The following is a 23,713-nucleotide window of genomic DNA, read 5'->3' on the forward strand; positions in this document are numbered from 1 at the left end:
CATTCATGGTAAAACAAATACAAATTACAATTTAAGGAACGGCACCTTAATCTCCCCAATTCAAAAATTGTTAGACAATTCATCATGCTGGTAAGAGTGCAAAGCGCCCCCGTCAGAAGGAACCACATGAAATACCAGGATTTGGCTTTCCTACAAGGTTGGCCATTTAACATGGGTCAGCTGACTGTGGTGTTGGGGGGGGTGTAAGTTGGTACATTGGCAACAGAGGGCAACCTGGCCACCCTGACCAAAGGAAATATATCTAAACATTTACTGAGCAAATCTAGATAATGCAAGATGATCATAAAGGATTACTGTGGCATGAATATTCATTATGGGAAAATTCTGGAAAACACTTAATACACCCATCAGCAGAAACAACCACACCACATGCATCCCTCGGTGGAAACCACAAAGCTGTAGGAAGAATGAAGAGGCTCTTTCTGTACCATTAGAGTATATAATGTCCAATTTATTGATACTGCAAAAAGCAAAGTGAGAATGGTACCCATTGTGTGCTACCATTTGTTTGAAATAAAAAGGTCGGGAGTGGGGCTGGGGCTGGATGTGTGAGATAGGAACATGTGTGTGCACATGTTGAATATTTTTGGGGAAAAAAAAAAAAAACAACTCTGGTTGTCTCCAGGAAGAGGGAGCAAAGACTTGAAGGGTGAAGGTGGACAGACATATGCCTTGTGTAAGAATCCTCTTCCGGATCTTTTGCATTTTGTACCATGTGCATGTATTTATTCATTTTTTTAAGCCTCTCTTCCTTCACACCACAGGCAGGTTTTTTAAAAAAAATGTATTTATATATTTTAAAGATCTTATTTATTTATTCACAAGAGATACTGAGAGAGAGGCAGAGACATAGGCAGAGGGAGAAGCAGGCTCCCTGTGGGGAGCCCGATGTCGAATTTGATCCCAGGACCCAGGGATCATGCCCTGAGTTGAAGGCAGACCCTCAACCACTGAACCACCCAGGCACCCGCATAGGCAGGTTTTAATCTAAATAATAATTGCTCTGAGTTTGTCCTGCTATAGGCTGTTCTTGTATGGAGTCAGCTTCTTACCCTAGTATGTGAAAAGTTGGGTGGGTGACACGTGGAAGCAGTGATGACCCTATCAAATAGGATAGAAATTCATTGTCTAAGGAAATAAAATACGTTAGAAGGGGCCACATAATGTGCCCCGAAAGAGAGAGACGGTGGCAGGGGAGGGCCAGTGGGAGCTTTCAAGGCATTACCTCTGGTCACATGTGGTTCCAGTCCCACCAATCATTTCTGAAATGTGACCCCAGAACGTGGAGAATGTCAAATGAACACCTCAACGTTAAACTGAAGGCATTGAAAAATTTATTACGGCAAAGATACAAGAGGACCCTATTTTTTAACATGGGTAAAGAGACTGTAAAACATCTTCTCGCACCATGTCACTGCTACAAAAATTATACCTGTGGAGGAAAACATTTTCAGCATGAGACTCATGTGCTTATGGAAATGTGACCTCAGAGAAGCAAACAGCAGGTAGCCAGCTCCCTGGAATTCAGATCCCTTTGACCAAAAGGCTCTGCGACACTCAGTGGAGTTCAAGTGGATTCTCTCTAAGCAAAACCACTCAAAGAATATCCTCCTCTCCTGTGGCTTTTTAATGAGCTGACAGTGAATCAGCTCTGTCAGACCAGGGATTTTTATTTTTTTCAAACCAAGAGAGGCTCTGATGGGCCTGCAGCTCTGGGCCTGGCGTTGCATTCCCAGGGGCACCCGGCCTGCCCCGAGGGGACTTTCCCTAGAGAGTCAAGGTCACGAATATACTTTGTACACTGCTTCTGGGAACCTAAAATGTGGCAGCCACTCTGGAAAACAATCTGGCCGTTCTTCTAAAAGTTAAACCGAGAATTCTCATATGAGATTCTAGTGATTCTGCTCCTATATACACAAGAGGAAGGAAAACGTATGTCCACACGAAAATTAGTATATAAGCAAGAGTATCATAACAGCCCCCAAATGGAAACAGCCCAAATATCTGTCAGCTGATGAATGGATAATTAAAATGTGGCCTACCTGTATAATATTACTTGGCAATAAAAAGGAATGAATAAAAAAGAATGATACAGGCTACAACATGGCAAAGCCTAAGAGACGTTGTGCTGTGAATGGAGCCAGTCGTGAACGACTATATATATGTTACATGATTCTGTGTGTGAAGAATGTCCAGATCAGGAAAACCTACAGAGATAGAAAGTACACTAGTGGTTGCCTAGGGCTGGGTAACGGGATAGGGAGATTAGTGGGCGATGGCCAATGGGTGTGGGGTTTCCTTCTTGTGTAACGCTATGTTCAAAAATTGATTGCAGTGATTATTGTACAGCTCTGTGAATCTGCTGAAAGTCATGGAAGTACATACTTTACATGGGTGAATTATGTGGTATGGGAACGCTATGTCAATAAAGATGTGGAAAAAAAAAAGATTGGGAAGGGTTGTCACTCCTCAGAGGCAACCAGCCATGAGATGCAGGGCACTTCTGGCCTCCTGCTGTCTTGGAGGTGTCTCTAGATAAATGAGGATGGTTGACCATGCCTGCCTTCCTCAGGGTTCAACTTCAGGATGTAGCTCCTTGACGAGGGATCTCTAGGGGATGATGGGATCTAGAGGGATCTCTAGTGAGGGGATGACTTTGGTCCTTGCGATCTGTCGTGTGTGGACTCTACTATACTTGAAAACCATAACTCTACCCAACCCCCACCTCACTACTATGGAATCCGGACTGCTCCACCATGCATTCCACCACCAGGTCTGACAGAGCTTTAGCTCCACATCTGGCTGTGAGAAGCTGGCATCATGGCAAGAGGACCAGACTGACTATCAGAAAATCTGGGTCCAAGTCTGAGCTGCCCTTTATGCTTGTGTTCTGCTCTTGAGTATACAAAGGAAGGGCACAGCCAGAGTGATATCTGATCCTTCCAAACACACGCAGAGGAATCGGGCTTATTATTAACATTATTAACAGCCAGCACAGTTAAGTGATGAGGCTCAGCATGGTCTTGGTCTATGTTTTTGAACATTTTGGGGTCCAGTATTCTTTCTAGCTTCCCTGTGTGGACTTAGACAAGTTGCATGGCTCTCTGTATCTTGCTTTCGTCATCTTAAAATGAGAGCAGTTGAGGGGTGATAGCTAAGTTTCCTTCAGACCCTAACAGCCTGTTATTTTATGATGATCTTCCTTGAAGGTGGCCTTCTTTCTTTCAGTATTTTAAATAACAGTTATATCCTCTCCCAGCCCCTACCTTGAATGAGAAGAGAATGCCCCTGTGAACTAGATCTCAATGCAGTTCCTATCATTTTCATGAAACAGTCTCTAAACAAACCAGTTTATGTCAGTAATTGCTCCTCAACTGGAATTAACTTAGTGATTACCAATTCTGCTCAGGTGTTTTCCTCATTGTTTGAGAGAAAACAGCCTCATGTTTGCCTGTTTCTCAAATCTATGCCTTATAACTAACCGATGCCTTGCTCCTACCAAGTTCAATTTGGCTTAAGGAAAATGATATTTGATTTTTCAAAGTGAATCAGTTGGATAGATGGGGAGTTGAGATGAATAGTTGGGTAGATAATGGCTGGATGGCCAGAAGATTGGATAGATGGCTAATGGGTACATGGATAGGTGAGTGGTTAGGTGGATGGACAGAAAGGGACGGATGTATGGTTGGGTAGATAGTTACATTGTAGTTGGGTAAGTGGGTGACTGGATGGTTAGATGGAAGTGTAGATAGATTAATAGGTAAATACAGACAGTGAGACGTAGGTGGAATAAGAGATACGCACTTGGTCCCATTTTCACCGCTTTGCACTGTGATTTGTGAAGCCCCCAGCTTGGGCCGGAAAAGATTTATCACATGGTTGTTCCAGAGGAACTTAACCTTCTGGATTTTTCCAACATTGAGGTCCACATCAATGTCACGCATATGAATTGCATGTGGTTGGAGGGATCCTCTGAAAGTGCAGACATAAAATGTTGTATCAGCTGGATATATGAATACGCAGGATGATAATAATCTATTGTTTCTCCAAATAATGGCTGTCATTGTTTTTTTTCTGCTAATACCTTGAATGACTCTGTATACATTCAGGGGCTGCCAAAACACAAAAGTATTTGTGAAGAACACGTCTTCAAAAAAATATAGGACTGTAGAATTCTAGTCTTAGTTTGTCCTTAGGGGAAATCAAATATTTGGGGAGCCATGTTAACCTTATAGTTACACTACAAGACTAATCAATATAATGTCTTATTTTAAGGATGCATGTGGCTTCAGAAGTCTTCTGTTAGGATTTCATATGGAGAATAGAGAGTTGTGAAAGAACTTAAACTTAACATGAAAAGCATTCTGTAAAAGTTAGTAAAAAAAAAGAATATTATTTTATAGCACACTTATGTATTCATCTGGCACATATTTACCAAGCACCGCATATGCCCAGTAGAAGCTAGGTGCTGAGGCTACCGCAGCAATAAGAAGCTAGGTGTGCAAGTGTTGGGGTGAGGGTGGAGAGTGCATGTGTGTGGGGGGGAGTTGCTACATAAACATGCCTTGCGAAAGGAGAATTTGATATCTATAAAACCCAAGTCAGAAAGTGATGACTGACATTCCAAAAGAAGTTAGCAAATATCTGATTTTAAATAGTGAATTCCCCCTCTGGGCTTCACTCTTCTCATCTGTAAAATGGGATGATCGGCTTAGAATTTCCTCCGGCTCTGACATTCTAGAATTCGGTGCTTCTCCAGAATAGATGGCTAGATTTATAAAGCGTTTTTATACCCAATTCTTAGGAATACTCTATTATGAATATTATGAGTATGAAAAGTATGACCATTTCACTTTACTGTCAAACTTACTTGAAAATTTCATATTGTTTTGAGTTTGCATTACTTCCATACAAGGCAATCCTAAAGTACCCACTCGTTTTCTTTTTTCCAGCCAGTGTGACCGATACCCTGTATCTCCAACCTGTCCAAAGACACATAATCAGTTCAATTAACTCACTTTGTTGAAAAAAAAAATCATCCCATGGAAGCATTCTTGTTCCTAGCTCTGAATCCCCAGTCTGAAATGTCGCTAGTACTGAGGTAGAGAAACCCTAATCTGGAGCTTTCTCAGAGCATTCATACATATACAGATAAGTTTATAAAAGAATATCCAAGGCTTTTTTCCCCTTCCACAAATATGACGCGCTGTTATTCTCTATTGTCTCCACCCCCACCCCCCCCACCCCAGACTGATTTACCACCTCTCTCTGTCCTGCTGTGTTCTGGAATGCTACCCCCACCAGGGATCTTGCCACTGGCATTAAATTGAGTTCAGCTGATAAGAGATGTGCACAGGAGATCAGAAGGCAAGATGAAAGGGGCAGGACCATCTCTCCTGCTCCCCTGGTGCCTCCCTGGTTCCAGTACCAAATGTCTGGCAATAACTACCCCCTCTATGATAGCATGCCATTCCAGGAGCCCCACAACCACCAGATTCTGGGTGCCTCAGCATTCCTTGTTTGTTCCTTTAACCCTGCCCACACCTCTCAAGGTAGATCTTTCAATAAAGTCTCTTCATTTGAACCACTCTGATGAGTTCTCTGTCCATCGGGACCCTGACTGACACACACTGTAATGTATTGATATGTGGGGTTTCTGCCTCTTGTCTTTTCATTTACTATGCTTTAGAGGATTTCTTTCTTCAGTACATGGAACTATCCCCTTGCCTTTTATTGGTTATTGGTTATTTACCAATTTGTGGGCATCTAGGGTTCTCCTCACTAAACTTTTGGTATTAAAAACAATGCTGCAGTGCACATCCTTGAGCACGTCTTCTTATGCAAGCATTGTCCTAAGGTATGTCTGAGAAGTGGGGTGACTGGGTTGAAGGAATATGCATATATGCATATCCAGATGCATCCGGATCCACATCTGCATATCCAGATGTTATAGTTACTCCAAACTGTTATCTTCTATCTTAAGTATTGTGAGGATTACATGAGATACTACATGTGAAAAGTGTTTTGTAAAGTGCTATATATATACTTTTTTAAATTTATAACTTCCTTGAAAAATAACACTCTTCTATTCAGCCACCATATACTATTACTTATGACAAATGAATCTTGATGATTTTACCAACTTGTACTTTGTTGGTAAGAAGCGGGGCAAAATAACAACACAAACAGCGTGTGTGTGTACGCACAGGTGCACATATGCATGCACGATGGTGTCAGGGAACTAGTAGGACAGATAATCACAGGTGTGACCTCTTGACTTACAGTGACTTTGCCTCATGCGACCCTCTCTTTCCGTTAATGGATTCATCCTTCCTGCCACCGGGGTGGGTGAACATAGGACCAGCCTGTGCCAATCATCATTGTACTTCACTCTACTGATCAGGATTGTTGGTTAGATAATGTCCTTCTATTACATCTAAGCTGGTTGGTGTTGTCCGTTGCCAGGCGTCCTGACTAATTCGGCTGATAACACCTTCCAAATTACTTGCAAGAGGTTTTAAAGGAGTAAAATGGAAACTTACAAGTAAAGTTACCACTGTCTCCTGTGTTCAGGAAAAAGGTTTGTCCCACAGCACTGGTATTCCTCTGAAATCGGTCAGCGTAGTGCCCCATTTGGGGACATCCTTCAGCTGGGCAAGGGAAACAGCTATCCTAGTGAAAAAAACATAATTTGCTTGCTAGGAGTAGGCTTTGAGTGATTCAATCAATTAAGCAAATAATTCATCTTTCCATCCTATTAATCTACCCATGCACCTATCCATCTCCCATGCATCCTCTCATCCATCCAACCATCCTCTCATCCATCCATCCATTCTCCCACCCTCCACTGACATGCATGCATTCATCTACCCATATATCCATGTCTTCATCCTCAGAGTCATGCAGGGAACTGTATGAAGCCCTGTTGTGTCCCCAAAGAAATACCCAGAAAACTTGGAGTATAGTTGAGTAAAAAAAGTCCTATCCAGGAAGCAATAATGCTACAATATGGAAGGGAAATGCAAGACATCTTCTAAGAGGAATAAATGGGACATGTAAGTTATTTCAAAAGAGCAGAGGAAGAGAAGGTCTGGGACCATCTACACTTTGCTGTGAATTATATAATTGATCCCTCTTTGATGTTCCCCAAATGGTAGTTCATTCGTTGAAGTCTGGAGGATGTGGTTTGTTCTGTTCAGATCAGACCAACATTTTATGCTACCATGGCACTGGTCTTCTGTTCTTTGCTCACATCCATCTTCCACGGTGTGCAGAGCTATTTTGCAATTTGGAAAGCACAAGACAAGTACGGGAGGCTGTGTATATTATTATCCACACCCTAACAATACCTAGGATGGTCAAGGCTACACAGTGAATACTCACAGACCCTGGGGATTGAACATGATATCCTTTGGATCTTAGTTCAACCCAAAAACGTTAAGGTCAAAATCAGTTTTGAAAGGAAACATGTGAGTATAGATGTATTTTTATTTTTACTTTTGAAAAAAAATATTTTGAAACTTCAAACTTTTGCAACCCCAACATACTAACTAATTCAGGCAAAAAGCTCAACCTTTTACACTGGTTTGTTGTTGGGGAACAATATCCCCTCAAAGATCACTAAAGGGAAATGGGACTTCCATAATGGATAAATTGGGTAGATTTTTTTTTTTTAAATCTTAAACAAGTAATCAAACTGTAAGTCATCAAGTATTAAGATGATGTGCCACTAAATGAATGCCAATGCCTCTGGTTGCCATGCACTGAGGACTCAATAACACCCAGTAAATCATGAAGAAATAACCAGACAAATTCAGATTGTGGAATATTCTAGCAGACACTTGGTCTGGAATATAACTGTCAATGTCTCATAACTGTCTTGGATGACCAATGAAAGATTGGAGCTGTTCTAGATTAATGGAGACTCAAAAAGGGGCTCAGTCAGTTGAGTGACTCTTGGTTTTAGCCCAGGTCATGATCTCAGGGTCATGTGATTGACCCCGCATAGGGCTCTGGCTCGGAGGTGGAGCCTGCTTAAGATTCTCTCTCCCTCTCCCTCTGTCCCTCCTTGCCTGCTCATGCTTGCTCTCTTAAAAAAAAAAAAAAAAAAAAAGAAGAGAAAAAGAAAGAAATTAAAGGAAAGGGAAAAAATGCAATTCAAGAAGAAGAAGAGAAGAAAGAAAGAGAAGGAGAGAGGGAGAGAGGAGAAGAAAGGGAGGGGAGAGGGAAGGAGGGAGAATGAAAGAAAGAAAAAGAAAGACAGCTAGAGGACATTATTTGGATATTTGGAGAAGTTTGAATATGAACTATGTATTAGAAAATATTAGTATATCAGTGTTAAATTTCTTGAATATTGTTCTATAGAATGGTCTTGTTCTCAGGAGATGAACATATTTATGAGTAAAGTCTTGAGTTTGCTTTCACATAATTTAGAAGAAAACTATACATATACACACATTCAAATGTTAACAATCGGTGTGTGTAGGTGATGGGTGGACAGGTATTCATGTACTCTTGTAGTTTAGGAATTTTCCAGAATAAAAAATTGAGATCTAGGGAAGGCCTAGTAGTCAGGTCCCCTCCTACCCACCCTGCTTCCAGGAGAAGGCTCTATGAGGCTCGGCATGTGCAGTACCTCCTCCCTTTAGTCATGAGGTTAGAGCTCTTCTCTGTTCCAAGCCATAGGGACAAAATCCCTACCATCAACAGGGCCACCAGCATCTTCCCCCAGCCCTGGGGTGACCTACCTCCTGAAACTCATGGTAAGAGGCACACGGGTAGCCCAGGAAGCCATCGGGGCTCAAGATGCTGCTCGAGTAATACTTGTAGCTTCTTAGGTGATTGCAAGCCACAAAGTCTCGGGCTCCTGGGGGAAGCAAAGGGCACGGGAGCTCACAGGAGGCATTTTACTTCTGAAGGCTGAACCATCCTGCCTGAATGAGGAATCCTCTCCCCTTCCCGCACCCCTCACCCTGCACATTTCACAGATGGGTGTCAGGGCACAATTTGGAATTTCGGTGCCTGACACTTTGGCATACTTAGGGGAGAGTAGAAAATCTGGGGACGTGTTTAGTAGTGGTGGTTGGCCAGAGTGGTTTTTCCTCTCCCCTATACTGTGTCCACTTGCTGGGAAGGTCCAGCTCAAGGGCCGGCAAGTGTTGGAGAGTGACAGGTGCTAATGAGCACATTTGTACAATCCTCTGAGGATGGTATGTAATGTAAAGGGATGATGAGGGCTGGGGGCCATGCAGGGGGCAGTGAGGAATGTCTATGCAGAGAGTGAGAGAGAGAGAGAGAGAGGATAGCAATAGACTTTAAAGGGATCCTACATGGCCCAGTCATTGCATGGTGAAGGCCCAGATTATTTGTTCTGAATTTTCGTGAGAAGCCAGTGTCTTGACTTTCACATGAAAATCTTTCTATGCTTAAATGATAGCAGTAAATTCCCACTTTTTTATTAAAGATTTTATTTATTTATTTATTCATGAGAGACACAGAGAGAGGCAGAGAGACACAGGCAGAGGGAGAAGCAGGGTCCCTGCGGGGAGCCCAGTGCAGGACTCGATCCCAGGACCCTGGGATAATGCCCTGAGCCAAAGGCAGACCCTTAACTGACTGAGCCACCCAGGGCCCCTCATTCCCACTTTTAAAATTCCCACTTTTTAAAAGCCAATTACACACTGTTGTGGGTTGTATTCTGAGGCTGGGCCTCAGTTTGTGAACGGCACACACGGGACAGGCCTTTGGAGCGAAGCAGGCTTATTTGTGGCTTTGGCCCCAGGCTGAGAACTTCTTTCCTACTCTTCCAGGCACAAGGTAAAAGCATCGGACAGTATGATTACTGTGGCCTCCAGCCACTCTATCTCTGCATTTTATTTACCATCTTTTTCTTGAAACCAAAGTCTTTTTGTTTGGAAAATTATTTTTTCACTTCTCTAGCTACTGGGTACCAAACTTGCTAAAAAGTGATCTGCAGCAACATCAGACATACCTGGAGGTCACTTTGGGGCTGGGGCTCTGGTGGGCTCTGGTGGGAGAAAGGCACCCACTGCCCAGGGAGAAAGGCACATTTCCCTTTGCTCCAGGGAAGCAGCGGTGGGATTACTTCCCCACAGTTCTGGGCTCCACCTGCCCCATGGCCCAGAAACTTCCTGCAGAAGCTGGTTCCGTGTGTCCCACACCAACGCTCATTACCAGACAACAGGAGGACCTGTTTCAAACTTAATTGTTTCTTTCATCCAACACTTCTGCCCTGCGATCCCATCACAGAGGAGCAAGCGGATTTAATTGTTCCTCTGCTCAGCGCCTGGGTAACTCGGAGCTCCACACAATAGGTACACACTCCAGTGTCATGGGCTTGTTCACTCTCAATTGCCTTTTAAATTAAACCTGGCACCTATTATGTGTACCCTGCTCGTCACTGCTGGGAAGGGGCAGCCCTTATTGTGACTCTGGTGGTCTCTCAGGGGGCGGAGAAGCTGCGTCTTCCCTGGAGTTACCTGGTGCAGAGCCCAGAGGAGGTTAAAGCCCCACTTACTGCCAGTGGATATTGGCTGTGGCTTTAGCAACCTGCTATTTATTTATTTATTTATTTATTTATTTATTTATTTATAAACATTTTATTTATTTATTTATGAGAGAGAGAGAGAGGAGCAGAGACACAGGCAGAGGGAGAAGCAGACTCCCTGTGTGGGAGTCTGATTCAGGACTTGATCCCAGGACCCCAGGATCATGCTCTGAGCCAAAGGCAGATGCTCAACCACTGAGCCATCCAGACATCCCTATTTATTTGTTTTTTTAAAGGTTTTATTTATTCATGAGAGACAGAGACACAGGCAGAGGGAAAAGCAGACTCCTTGCAAGAGCCTGATGTGGGACTTGATCCCAGGACCCCAGGATCCCGACTTGAGCCAAAGGCAGATGCTCATCTGCTGAGCCACCCGGGTGCCCCGCAACCCTACTTTTTAACCTCAGCATATGAAATATAAAAATGACACCGAAGGTCACTGAGCTTTGTGTAATGGACTGGATTGCTTGCTTTGGGCTAGACTTCGGTGTGTCTGGGAGGCCCTGGCTTCGGAGAACTCTCAGCTCAGACAAGTAAGGACTAAAATGAAACAATCAGACTCGAAGCCTCCACTCTCAGGGAGGACAGTGAAGCCCGGTCTTGCAGGGCAGGGTGGTGGTGGGGTGGACAGGAACAACCAAAGGTCAGAATAAAGGCAGCTATCACAGATGATGTCAAGGGTCACTTCATACTGGGGGCACTGAGCCCACCCTCTCACACGAACGGAAGTCCACACAAGGTGCATCCCTCAGAGCCTAGGTCCTCCTGCTTCCAGCTCACTCTCCCCAAACCCACAGAACATGTTCTGCACCTCCGCCTCTGTCTCCCTACCAGCTCAGCTCCTTTCTGTGCCTAGAACTTGAAATACCACAGTAAATGGCAAGAACGTCTAACCCTTCAGATCTTTGCTTACGCCCAGCAGTCCTTCAGGGAGCAAGCACAGAAGACAGAGGGTCAAAGCCCAAGCTGGGTCTTTGCCGGTGGACTGGTCCTGTCATGCCTCAGCATCCTGACAAGGGGGAGATGGTGCAGGATGGGGCACGAGATCGGGGGTCTGCAGCTAGAAATTGGGCTTAAATCTCGGGTAGCCTTGGGCAAGTTTTATAACTTTACTGACCCAGTGTCCTTGTCTGTAAAATGGGACTGATCAAAGCAAAGACCTCATGACATTGTCGGGGAAATACCTGGCACACACCACGCACTGTTTCTCCCCAAGTGGAGCAGCCGCTGTCTTGCCTCCCTAACTCACCTACCTTCCCATATGCCATTTATGTCAATGATGGTTGAAAGGGCATTCTTCTGACATCCAGGCATTTGCTTTCCTCCATTTGGATAGAAATCCAGATGACCCACCTTTTGGCTCATTCCAAAACCTGAAATATTGTAAGTGGAGATGATCAGGGAGGTGAGCGGTCCCATTGTTAGGTTGTGGTCACAGACAGCATTCGACTCCTTTCAACCACATCGAGAACCTTCTTGGCAAATTCTCTTCTCGGCAGAGCCACTGTACCGTGTCTGTGGCTCTGCAGAAAGTGCTCAGAAATGGGCACGTGACAAGACAAGAAGGGAGGAGAGCACACAGGAGGAGAAATGGGGGGAAGGTAGGCTCTGGGTGAGCATGCACACATGTATATTTGTATGTGTATGTGTGTCGGTCTGACGTGGGGAGACCCTGAACGGTCCTGACATGCCCTGACACCACTATGTACCTGCAGATACACACCAGGACTGGTGCAAGTTTTATTACTATATTCATTCAAAAATTTTGACTTCTATGTTATATCATTATATTGAGACCACATTCCGTTATATTGCTATCTTGAGAACCCAGTACAAGGGTAGGAGTTTTGGTTTTTGAAGCACGCAGACCTGTGATCACAACCTGGTTCTACTTATAGACTCCGTAATGTTGGGCAGTTCCCTCGGCAGTGAAATTGTAATAATAATAATACCCACTTTTAGGGTTGTTAGGATTAATGAGCTAATGTGTGCAAAAGGTTCAAAGCAGCACATAGTAGATACTCAATGACTGATATAATTATCATTAAAAACATTTTTCTATTGGCATGTTTCACGAGTGGTTGTATAAGAAAATAACGAAGAAAAGAACATTGACTTAGAAGAACCAGACAACAGGATATATTTAATATCCAATAAAACAAACTGCAGCCAGAGCTTTGACAAAAGAAGTAAAAAAAAAAAAAAATTCAAAAATTAACTTTTGCATTTTGCAAGTACAGGTCAAAGGTCAATAAGGACACATCTATCTTTGGATATGGGCAGACTGGAAAGGATGCAAGATTTGAAAACTAGTGACAGCCTTTCAGGCTGTAGAAGAGCTTCTGGTTCTACCTGGGGTGGTAGCGGCTGATACCACAGGCACTGTCCTGGCTGGCACCCAGGACTGCTTGGTGCCCAAGGTATTCGGAAGGTGCGCCTTTTTGCATATCCTCCTTGTAGTATGTGTGTGGGGTGCACCTGGACCCACTCTCCTCAGTTACAGCTGGTCACCAAGAGGTAAGGTGGGGAACTCACCTAGGAAGGGGATTATGGGAGCACAATCCGTGTGAATCACATCCACAAACATGGCATCAGACGGGTCCAGTCGAACCTCCTCAGGTGTGCCTTGGAAGCATGGCTGTGCTGGATCCAGTCCTGAAATCGGGCAGGTGGGTAGTTAGGCCACACTCTAAGACAAACTAGGATCTAAACTCTTTATCCACAAGATCCATGGGGATTCCTGGGCAAAGAGTCCCAGATCTCAGCAGCGTGACTTGGGAAATTGGATCTGTAGCTCCTGGTCTGCTTAGGAGAGAGAAGGTAACATGGAAAGGCTAAAAGTGGGGTCACTATCCACAAACCTCCAGAAGACCCCAGTGTTTGACTTCTAGCAGGATCTAGGTGACCCCTGGCTCCTTCACTTCCTTTGTCCTTTTCCCCCTCATGTGTTACTATTTGGCCACTGCTCTCCAAGACTGCAAGCTCCCTGACCTCACCCAGGTCCAGCCAGGCCCCAGGCCCCAGGCCCCACACTGCTGGTCCCCTCTGGCTGCTTATGCTATCCCCAGTCTGCTGCTCACCTTCCCATACCCTCCCCTAATAAATCTGTTCTCTCCAAGACCAGGCTCAAACACCACCTCCTCAGGGAAAACTTAGCCTCTCCTTCCTCAGTCCACGCCATCCCCATTGTATAGGATTATTCTGTGTTTGATTAATTCGACTCTGAATTTTACTTGCCTCCTTTATGGTCTGCCTCCTGGACTAGACTGTGGGTCTCTTGAAAGGAGCTGTGCCCACTTCATCTTTGAGGAGACACAGAGGGTGGACGCAGCAGGGCACCCAGGACTCGGGCACCTGTATTTAGCCCTGGTTTCGATCAAGGTCAAATACCTGTCCTCGCTGAGTTTCAGTTTCCTTGTCCAGAAGGTGGGAATAACAACCACCTCTCCTACAGGGTTATGATGAAACCCCCATGAAAAGATGGAAGAGAAGGGACTTTGCAAACTGAAAAATTTTATAGAAATATGAACTACAATCCCCGTATCCCTCACCCGATGCCAGCACAGAGCCCTGAGCAAAGGAGACATTCATTACATGTTAAATTGAACTGTTTGCCAAAGCCACATGTTGATTTGCCCGCACAAAATAAATAGTTGTCTGTGGCTTGTGTGCGTTCATCTTGCCAAGTAATTTATTCATTTATTCAGTATTTACTGAGCACCTCCAATGTGGCAGTTTTCAGGTGACCACTTTTCATTCTCTGCTTGTGCATGGCACAGCATACATACTTGTGGAGCTGATGACTCAATTTAAAAACCTCAGTTTATTATTATTATTATTATTATTATTATTATTATTATTATTATTATTTTACTCTTGCAGTAATAACCCGAAGTCATGTGCCTAATATGCCAGTTGTATTTTCCTTTAAAAAAATAAATGTATTTTTATTTGCAATCAGGTGTTTTCGAATACGCATGAATACAGGGACGACTCCTTTCGGATTCAAGTGGGGCACCCCCTGCAGGCTGCACCTGGGGGCCCGCCCGCCTCTCCCGCACCCGCACCGGCCGGGCGGCGCCGCGCACCTGTGATCCTGCCCACGCGGCCGCCCAGCCTCCTGCCCGCCTCTGCCGCCGCGTGCGCGCCCAGGCTGTGGCCGATCAGGTGCGCGTCCTCCGGGCGGTAGCCCAGCTCGGTCTGCGGACGGGTGGCGCGTCAGGTCCCGCCGGCGCGGGGGCGCGGGGGCGCGGGGGGCCGCGGGGGTGCAGGGGGCGCGGGGGCGCGGAGGGCGCGGGGGGGCCACAGGGGGGCGCTAGGCCGTGGGGGCGCAGGAGGCGCGGGGGGCGCGGGGGAGCGCGGGGGTGCAGGGGGCGCGGGGGGTGCGCGGAGGGCGCGGGGGGCCGCGGGGGGGCGCGAGGCCGTGGGGGCGCAGGAGGCGCGGGGGGGGGCGGGGGGGTGCCGCGGCCCGCGGGGGGCCCGGAGGGCGCGGGAGGGGCGCGGGAGCCGCGGGGGCGCGGAACTCGGGAGGAGCCGACTCCAGGGAGGAGTCCCCTGGAACTGGGGAGGAGCCGATTCCCGGGATCGCGCGACCCGGTCCGCAGCCTGCGCGGGCCGTGCGCGGGGCAACAGTGCTGACCAGCGGCCACCGCGTCAACTGCAGGCTGCCCTGGAGGGGATGGGACCCTTGCGCGGCCTGCAGCCACCCACACCCCGCGGGGGTGGGGGGGACCTGGTCCCCGGCTGGGGTCGGGCCTGTCTGGGAGAGCGTGGGTAGTGGGCCTGGCTCTGGGATTCTCCAGAATAGACCTTCCAGAAGGCTGTAAGGGGCCTTTCCTCCTGGGCTGAGAAAGAAGACTCCTCTGGAACTCCCAGAATAGCCTGCAGGAGAGACTTTCTTTCCAAAGGGGAAACTGGGGCTCAAAGAGGTTAGTTTGACTCAGGCCCCATAAGTAGGAGTCTTTGGGACAATCCAGGAGGGAAGAGAGGTGCAACTTCACATTAGGAAGGCCCTTCTTGGGCTTCCCGCCTGGCCCCAGCCCAGGGAGGCTTAGGCTGCCTCTTAGGTACAAGGGAGTGGTGCTTGGGTAGCCCCTTTTCTGCCTGCTACCCACAGGATGTGGCCCACGCAGGGTTTTACCGACAGCTGTTGTATGAAGAAAGCTATTTGTGCTCCCACAACCCGAATGTTCTGGATAGCTTGGGAATATCGTGTCTTTGCCCCACGTTTCCAGTCCACACAGATGCAATTCACCTTCTCCACTTTAAACATTTTCTGGGGAAGACAAGAGAGAGAAACCAATTTATTAACAGCCACAGACTGTACACTCCAAAGATAGGAATTCATACCCATGGAGCACCCAGATTGTGCCAGAACTCTAATATTCCTTGTACTTGTCCAAACTTTCACCACGTCACTATTGATTGAGTGTGCTTATCCGCACTTAACAAATGTGGAAACTGAGGCCCAGAATGGATTAAATGACTTGAGCCTGAGGTCTCACAGATGTGACACAGCCAGATCAAAAAGTTCACTTACTAGATGAGGGGTTAGTTAGCAAACTATTGCAGTAGGGCCAAATCTACCTGCTTTTATAGATAAAGTTTTATTGGAAGGCAGCCACACCCATTTGTTTACTTATCTGTTATCTCTGCTTCGGAGCTAAAACAGAGTTGAGCTGAAACCATATGACCCAAATCGAACACAAATGCTGGAGGGTTGAAGCCCTGGCTATGTTGCTTTTATGTTCCCAACAATGCTTTGGTGGGAGATCTAAGGTATTAAGGGACACGTTTAATCAGATAAAATTTAGACTGAAATAAGATAGGACCCTCTCAGATATGCACATCTTTTACACCCGGGCCTGTGACCACAGTCTGCTGCCCAAGCAGAGATACTGGTCCCTTGGCGTAAGGGCGGGGGTAGGGAGTAGGGGATCAGATGTCAGATAGGGCCACTCCATACACTTTGTTCATTTGGGGGTGCCCTGGACTGAGACTTGGTTCGAGAGGGGAAGGCATTAGCTAGAGACCCGGGCATCATGTTGGGTGGCGTATACCTGACTCTTCCATGTCCAGGTTTACACAGTTTCCTTCTGGGGCTCAGGGGGCATGTGCAAACACCCAATTCCAAGAAAAGAAGAGAGCCCTTGGAGAGAAGCTGTTGAGGTTGGTCCCTGTTCAGACTAAGGCCCAAAAAGCCATGGCCCCCGGGCACCTCCTCCAGGTTAAATCTGCAGACACACAGCATCGTGGTGTTTTATGGACAGAAGACCTGGTTTTTCATTCCACCTCCAGATTCAACGTTGGGCAAGTACTGAACTTCTTTGTGCCTTAGTTTGCTCATCTATAAAATGGGAACATAGCTATACCTTCCTCACTCTACCTGCACGGTGTCAGGTTCATGGTAAGTGCTCTAGAAATGGATGTTATAAATAATAATTCATTACTAATATTCATGATAACTTTAGAGCTGTATTGTCTAGTATTGTAGCCACTAGCCATGGGTGGCTATTCAAAACTAATTAAAATTAAATGAAATTTAGAATTCAGCTCTGTGGTCACACTAGCCACATTGCAAGTGTTGATTAAGCACAGGTGACTAGTGGCTCCTGATTTGGACAGTGCAGATACAGAACATTCCCATCAGCACAGAATGTTCTATTGGATAGCAAAGCTCTAGAAGTTAAATTTAAGCACTTTCCTGTCACTCAGGGGTTTTACATAAACCATCCAAGACAAATGTCAGGTAATTTGCTATAGTTTCCACCTCTGGGACTTTCTGATTAGAATCTGGTTTTTTTTTTTTTTTTTTTTCAGCCTCAAGAGCTGGTTGGCTAGAAGTTGTTGGTTTGGGAGAACTTGACCACAGATGCCTTGAGAACCTAGGCTTTCCTTGGTGGTTTTGGGAAGATCACTTCTCTCCTTGGGTGTCTCCTTTCCCAGCCTCAGGGATACGGGGCTGCGGTGTTTGAATCTGGGTGCTGGGTGCTGGGTGCTAGAGGGCTAGATGCCAGGGGTTTGCCCCTACCTTGCACATGTCAGACAGCCAGTTCTCCTCCCCCTTGTCTATGAAGCCGTGGATGATGAAGCGTGTCTTGCGGTCCAGTTGGAAGTTTGAAGCCTCAATGGTGTCTAGATCAGTGGCAGTGATCAGCTGGTTTAATTACAAAACGTGAATTTGAATGTTGGCCTTTCCAAGCCATGGACTGTTAGAGCCAGCTCCATCCAGTAAGACTGAAATTGGATCGGGCTGGAGCAGGCCTTCCTGACCTGAGGTTGGAGGACAAAATTCATAATGCCCAAGGTCATGGACTTCCTGTTTTCATTAACCCCTAATTGAAATCTAGCATTTCTGTTAATTATGAAGCTAGGCAACAAACCACAGTAGCCTTATACCACTCACAGTTTCATGGCACGTCGCTGTTGTTAATAGATACCTTAAAATAATTTATACTCATTTAAGATTGCAGCAGTTGTTAGACCAACTGCTAAATCTTGTTTAGTGAGATAGTAAAGTAGCACATAGATTACTGTAGCACGTATTTATCTCTTTAAATGTTCTGATAACTGTTTTTCAATACAATTGGTGTCCTTTGTAATCTTACGTGTTTTACTTTATGCATTTAGAAACATCATCCGGAGAACGGGCCCTTAGGCTTCCCCAGATGCTGAAGAGATCTCTGGCCCCGAAAAGATGAAGAACTCATGCACCCAGAAGTACCGGGCTTGAAGGGGAGGTTCAGCTCCGTGGAGCCCTGAGGGGCATCTCAAGGTCTTGAAAACTTAAGAACAGATTTCCAAATGCCTGCTAGTCCCCTCCCACCAGACCCCCTAGGCAAGATTCCATGAAGAAGAATCTCATTAAAACAGCACAATAGCTATGTCTAAGCAGATGCCCTGCTGGAAGCTCAGAGTGGGGTGCTGGTCCCCTAGGGCCCCACTGTGAGTGACCTCAGGGGCCTATAGATAGACACCTGGCTCTGAACTTTGACTGGAGCTGTGAGCTGCTTCGATTCTGAGCAAGTTCTCCTTGTCACTTCTAACCACCTGCAGACAGCCGGTCCTGCTTCCACCTAGCAGGCCCTCTGGGAACTGGAGGGTGCTCCCATGGTCCCCACCTTTTGTCTTTTGTGGCTAAGCATTCCTTCTTCCCCGTCTGTCTTCTAGCCCCTCAGGAAGGATTTATACTTCCACACCTCTACCCAACTGAGGGGCTTCTCTCCTTACACTGCCTGGTGCAGAAAGAAGACAGACCCTCCCAGGGAACACCAGGCCTGGGCTTCTCCATAAATGCTGCTTTCCCAGGAACAGGCTGCTGATGCAGGGAAGCTCCTGAGGTTCTATGCACAAGTGTGTGTGAATGTGTTAGTTTCTGGTTTGGGCGTCCATAGATTTCATTACATGTGCATAATGGTTTATGATCCTGAGAGCTAGGATGGCTGCGGGTCTAACATTGGTGGGGAAGCATCACCTGCAAAGTTTCAAGGCAGTGCATTTTTCCTTAGACAACCATGTGAAGGGTCCAACATGGGCGCCCACATCTGCCCACCTTACGGCGTTTCCATCCCACACTTACTTGGAAGTTGTTGGGATTCTCATTTGTGTACAGAAGAAAGCGAGTGTTGATGTCCTTGGGATTCCAGGGAAATAACTTGAAAGGCCGCTGAAGGGTCCCACTCCATGGTTTGTCATCGGGAAAGCAGCCAAGATGTCCATAACAGATCTCCTTTCCTGGGGCAGGAAGAGCAACCAACAGGGAACTCGTGGGGTTCTGGAAAAGAGCACTGTATTCTCAACTACACAAGAGGATTCTTCAGGATGAGCCCGGGCTGGCTATGGCCAACGCTGGTCTTCATCTTTGCCAGTCATTGTTCCCCAAACTTCCTGGTTATAGGGAGTCACCTGGGGGCTGGGAGTGACTGTGTGTCATGTACACCATTGTCCCCAGGCTCCTCCCTCAGAGGTTCTGATTCAGAGGATCTAGGGTGGGGTGCTGGGAATAGCATGCGTAATGCTGTTTGACCCTTATCATCCCACCTGTTGGGGAATCACTGAGAATTCCTGGGACCCTTCTGCCTTAAAACTACTTCTTCCAGGAAACTCCCAGATGGCCTTGGATGTATATTCATCAAGCATCAGGTATTTATCAGGTGTGATATCTGTGACACGGTACTTCTTGAGTCACCTTCCTCTCTCCATTACATCAACTACCGGCCATGCATTCGTGGGTAGCTGCCCAGTTCACATAACTTCATGTCACCCTTTTGCACACACTTTTGCCCCAAATTATTCTCTGCCATTTCAGATTTTCCCTGTTGTTCTTTGGAAAGGTAGATTTTTAAAGAACAGAGATGATTTATTTTTGCATCAGTACATGCAACTAGCCGATGGACCCAAGTGACCATAAGTGCCCGGCCTTTCTCTAATCTACAACACGAACATTTCCACAATGAATTGTCACTGAGGATGACATAATCGCATCTGGGGGATTGCAATGGGTCTCTCTTCTAGGCTTCCTCACCTCCTAAACTGGTGTTGCCAAATGTTGACCGTTCATTGAAAAGCTGGTAAGAGTTAACACTTGTTTCCTGTGTGCCAGATAGCATGCTAGCACTTTACCAGGATTATCCCATTTAAGACTCAAAACAGCCCCACAAGTAAGGAGTTTGTATTATTACACCCATTTTACAGATGAGGAAACCAAGGCATAGAGAGACAGAGCAAGTAGCTCGAGGTCACAGCCAGTGGTGAAGCCAGGATTTAAACCTGTAAAGTTTAATTGGGAACATAGCTAGGATAGCTAGGTGCTGAGGAGATATGGAGACAGATCAGATTAAACCCTGCCCTGAAAGAGAGAGAGAGAGAGAGAGAGAGAGGAAATCTAACAGGGAAGGAGTAATGATGCTGTGAAATTCACACTGGAAAGACAAAAGAGGAAGGGCTGCGGGAGATGAAAATGATGCTTGCCTCTGGTGGCAAATGCAGGGGCTTGGGGGCCAGGTTACCACACCTGGGCTGTTAGGGGGAGACGGGGAAGTGCTGGAGGGCGTGAAGCTGGTGAGTGGTGTGGAGCCTCCTGTAGGTGGCTCAGAGGAGGGAGAGCCTGTGATGGGCGTGGGGTGGGGGGGGTATGGCATGGGACAGTGCAGGGCCAGTGAGCCTGGGGAGGTAGGTCACAGGCATCCTGACCTCCGATGACAGTGGAAATTAAGGCACAGGTGGGGAGATGGGGGTAGGAGGTGGCTTCTGAGCCTTGTATGGGACAAGTGAGTTTGAGGCATGGTGGGAGGCCCTGGACTTCAGGAGGGTGGGCAGCCAGGCCAGAGGTGAGGCAAGCGGGAAGCCTGACGACAGAGAAGGAAGAGGAGGAGGTGCCCGGGAGTGACTTTTGGGGGCTGCCCAAGTCTGGGGCAGGAGGAGGCAGTAAATCAGCAAAGGAGACCAGAGGGGTCAGAAAGGCCTGAGATGCAGCCGCATCCACCCCAGATTCTGCTGTTGGGAACCAGGTCTCGCTCCATGGCTGGGATGGAAGGGAAGGCCCAGAGGGGGCCTGGGGACGAGCCAAGGGGACAGGGGGAGGAGTCTGGATGCAGAAGGAAGCCTCAGCAGGGACCCGAGGAGGAGGCCGTGTCTGCTCTTGAGGGAAGCAAGCTCCAGCAGGGTTTGGGGAGCCGAGCCAGGCAGTGAGGGGTCCTGCTGATGGGAGGAGGCGAGGCAGAGAGGGAGAGAGGCGCTGCATGCACCTGTGAGGCACACCTCTGTGGAAGTGGGGGTGACCGGGAGTGAGCAGGCTGGGGACTCCAGGGGGCTGTGGCGGCAAGGGAGGCTATTTCTGTTCCAGGACAAGTACACCCTGGTATCTGTGTCTGAATCTGGACAGAGGCCAGAGAGGGACCGATCGGAGCTGGGGAGACAGAGACCCTGTGAGGAGAGAAGGTGGGGGCCGTGGGCAGGAGGGTGGGCTCCTTTGGCAGGCCTGGCAGCAGGGGAGCTGTCAGGGGACATGTCTATGTGACATGAGTCTGCTGACATGCTCCTGTCTCCTCGGGGGGGGGGAAGGGACTGGGTGTGAGGGGTCTGCCACAACTGCCTCCCGCTCCCCTGGCCCCAGCTGCTGCCACCTCTGCCACCGGCCTCACCGCCCCTAGAGCCTTTGCAGGAGGATTCCCTGGGATCACCCGTGTCAAGCATGTTGCCGCAGAGCCAGCACTCCCTGAATGATGGCAATTGTTGTTTTTCTTGAAATAATGGTGATGCTGTTATTTATGGTGATGGTAATAATGGTGAAAATGTCTCTAACCGCCTTACCCAAAGGCCAACCCAGGCACAGTCACTTTCTCCTCAAAGGGATGGTGACAGCAGGACGCCAGGGTGGCTCAGGGGTTGAGCGTCTGTCTTCAGCCCAGGGTGTGATCTCAGGGTCCTGGGATAGAGCCCCGCATCAGGCTCCCCGCATGGGGCCTGCTTCTCCCTCTGCCTGTGTCTCTGCCTCTCTCTGTATCTCTCATGAATCAATAAATAAAATATATTTTTTAAAGATTTTATTTATTCGTGAGACATACACAGAGAGAGAGAGAGAGGCAGAGACACAGAGGGAGAAGCAGGCACTATGGAGGGAGCCCGACGTGAGACTCGATCCTGGGACCCCAGGATCAGGCCCTGGGCTGATGGCAGCGCTAAACCGCTGAGCCACCCGGGCTGCCCAAATAAAATTTTTTTTTTTTTTTTTTTTAAAAAGATGGTGACAGCATCCTCACCTCTGACTACTGTGGCCAGCAGGAGAAGGCCGACGGTCCAGGAAGGCAGCATCTACGTGGATGAAAACAGGGACTCGCACGGACACCCCTGTGCACTGCTCCCAGGCCGCGGTAGCAGAGCGGGGCAGGGCAAGAGGCCCTGGAGCACAGCGTGTGAAACCAAAGCCCAGCGCCTGGGCTCCCCGGGCTCCCCCCAAGGCTGAGGCCTCCACACGTGTGCACGTGTGCACACACACACACAGGGCACCCGTCTGAGCCCCCCGCCCCCGTCTCTGGGTCTCCCCACTGCAGTGCCCCCCGCCAGCTCCCTGTCCCCACAGGGACCATGACTTACTGTGCAGCACTGGAGCTTCGTCTCTGAGCCCAGTGGGTTGGCTGCGGCTTTTATACGCAGGCCCTATTCTTTGCCCTCCTCGAGGAGAGAATGGGGAGGCTAGCCAGGCTCTGCACATGCGTGCTCGGAACGTAGGTTACCACAAACACATAACATAAGTGCATAAACACGTACCGCCTGCTCAGCCATATGACCAAGGAGCTCAAAAGACTAAAACGAACACTACTCAATGATAGCTTTGTTTAGAAACGGTCTATCTTAAGACCATTTCTGAGCTCTGCCAACTGTACCTTGACCTGGAGATAAGAAGGTCACTGGCTTCACTGCTAAGAGGAGGACTTGGGTGAGGAGCCAGGTGCCGCCCTGTCATTTTTTTTTTAATTGACATATAATTTAGATATACCACAGTGCACGAATCTTAAGTTTAAAGTACAGTGTAATGGGTTTTGACAAATGTGTGTATATGCCCTAGATCAACATATGGGACACTTCCAGCAGCCAGCAGTTTCTCTCATGATCTTTTACCATCACGGCCCCAGCAGTGCTTTGGTTTCTGTCACCATGGGTTAGTTTGACCTGTTCTAGAATTGCTTAGATAGTATGTGCACCTTACATTTTTGCTTCTTTCCCACAACCCATTTTTTTTTTAAGATTCTATTTATTTATTTATTCATGAGAGACACAGAGAAAGGCAGAGAGATATAGGCAGAGGGAGAAGCAGGCTCCTCGCAGGGAGCCTGATGTGGGACTTGATCCCAGGACCCTGGGATCATGCCCTGAACTGAAGGCAGATGCTCAACCACTGAGCCACCCAGGTGCCCTCCCACAACGCTTTTTTTTTTTTTTTTAAGATTTTATTTATTTATTCATGAGAGACCCAGAGAGACAGAGAGAGAGAGAGGCAGAGACACAGGCAGAGGGAGAAGCATGCTCCATGCAGGGAGCCCGAAGTGGGACTCGATCCTGGGTCTCCAGGATCACACCCTGGGCTGAAGGTGGCCCTAAACTGCTGAGCCACCCGGACTGCCCTCT

General features: G+C 47.5%; 1 protein-coding gene and 1 long non-coding RNA gene across 2 annotated transcripts; one reads left to right on the forward strand and one right to left on the reverse strand.

Moving 5' to 3' along the window:
* Window positions 1-1,332: 1,332 nt before the first annotated feature.
* LOC144301061 (pancreatic lipase-related protein 2-like) lies at window positions 1,333-22,879 on the reverse strand. Its single transcript, XM_077877504.1, has 13 exons — window positions 22,682-22,879; window positions 22,348-22,399; window positions 19,167-19,321; window positions 17,619-17,744; window positions 15,729-15,863; window positions 14,677-14,788; window positions 13,124-13,243; window positions 11,842-11,961; window positions 8,769-8,887; window positions 6,564-6,693; window positions 4,892-5,003; window positions 3,826-3,993; window positions 1,333-1,453 (listed from the first exon to the last, which is right to left on the reverse strand). The coding sequence occupies exons 2-13, from the start codon at window positions 22,397-22,399 to the stop codon at window positions 1,390-1,392; spliced, it is 1,413 nt and encodes a 470-aa protein (XP_077733630.1). The 5' UTR covers window positions 22,682-22,879; the 3' UTR covers window positions 1,333-1,389.
* On the forward strand, window positions 10,620-20,579 carry LOC144301062 (uncharacterized). The gene is made up of 4 exons (XR_013367799.1): window positions 10,620-14,755; window positions 16,886-16,994; window positions 18,218-18,362; window positions 18,758-20,579. It is a non-coding gene; the product is annotated as an uncharacterized LOC144301062 (long non-coding RNA).
* Window positions 22,880-23,713: the final 834 nt, after the last annotated feature.

Source organism: Canis aureus, chromosome 29 (genome assembly GCF_053574225.1).
Source record: "Canis aureus isolate CA01 chromosome 29, VMU_Caureus_v.1.0, whole genome shotgun sequence".
Classification (NCBI taxonomy): Eukaryota; Metazoa; Chordata; class Mammalia; order Carnivora; family Canidae; genus Canis; species Canis aureus.

Bases quoted from the DNA above. Each gene is read 5' to 3' on its own strand.
- LOC144301061 (XM_077877504.1), bottom strand. From the start codon at position 22,399: ATGCTGCCTTCCTGGACCGTCGGCCTTCTCCTGCTGGCCACAGTAGTC. The intron at 19,322-22,347 runs GTGAGGATGCTG...TTCCTGCCCCAG, and splicing joins GCTGGCCACAGTAGTCAGAG to GAAAGGAGATCTGTTATGGA. The intron at 14,789-15,728 runs GTAAAACCCTGC...ACCCGTCCGCAG, and splicing joins TCTTCATACAACAGCTGTCG to ACCGAGCTGGGCTACCGCCC.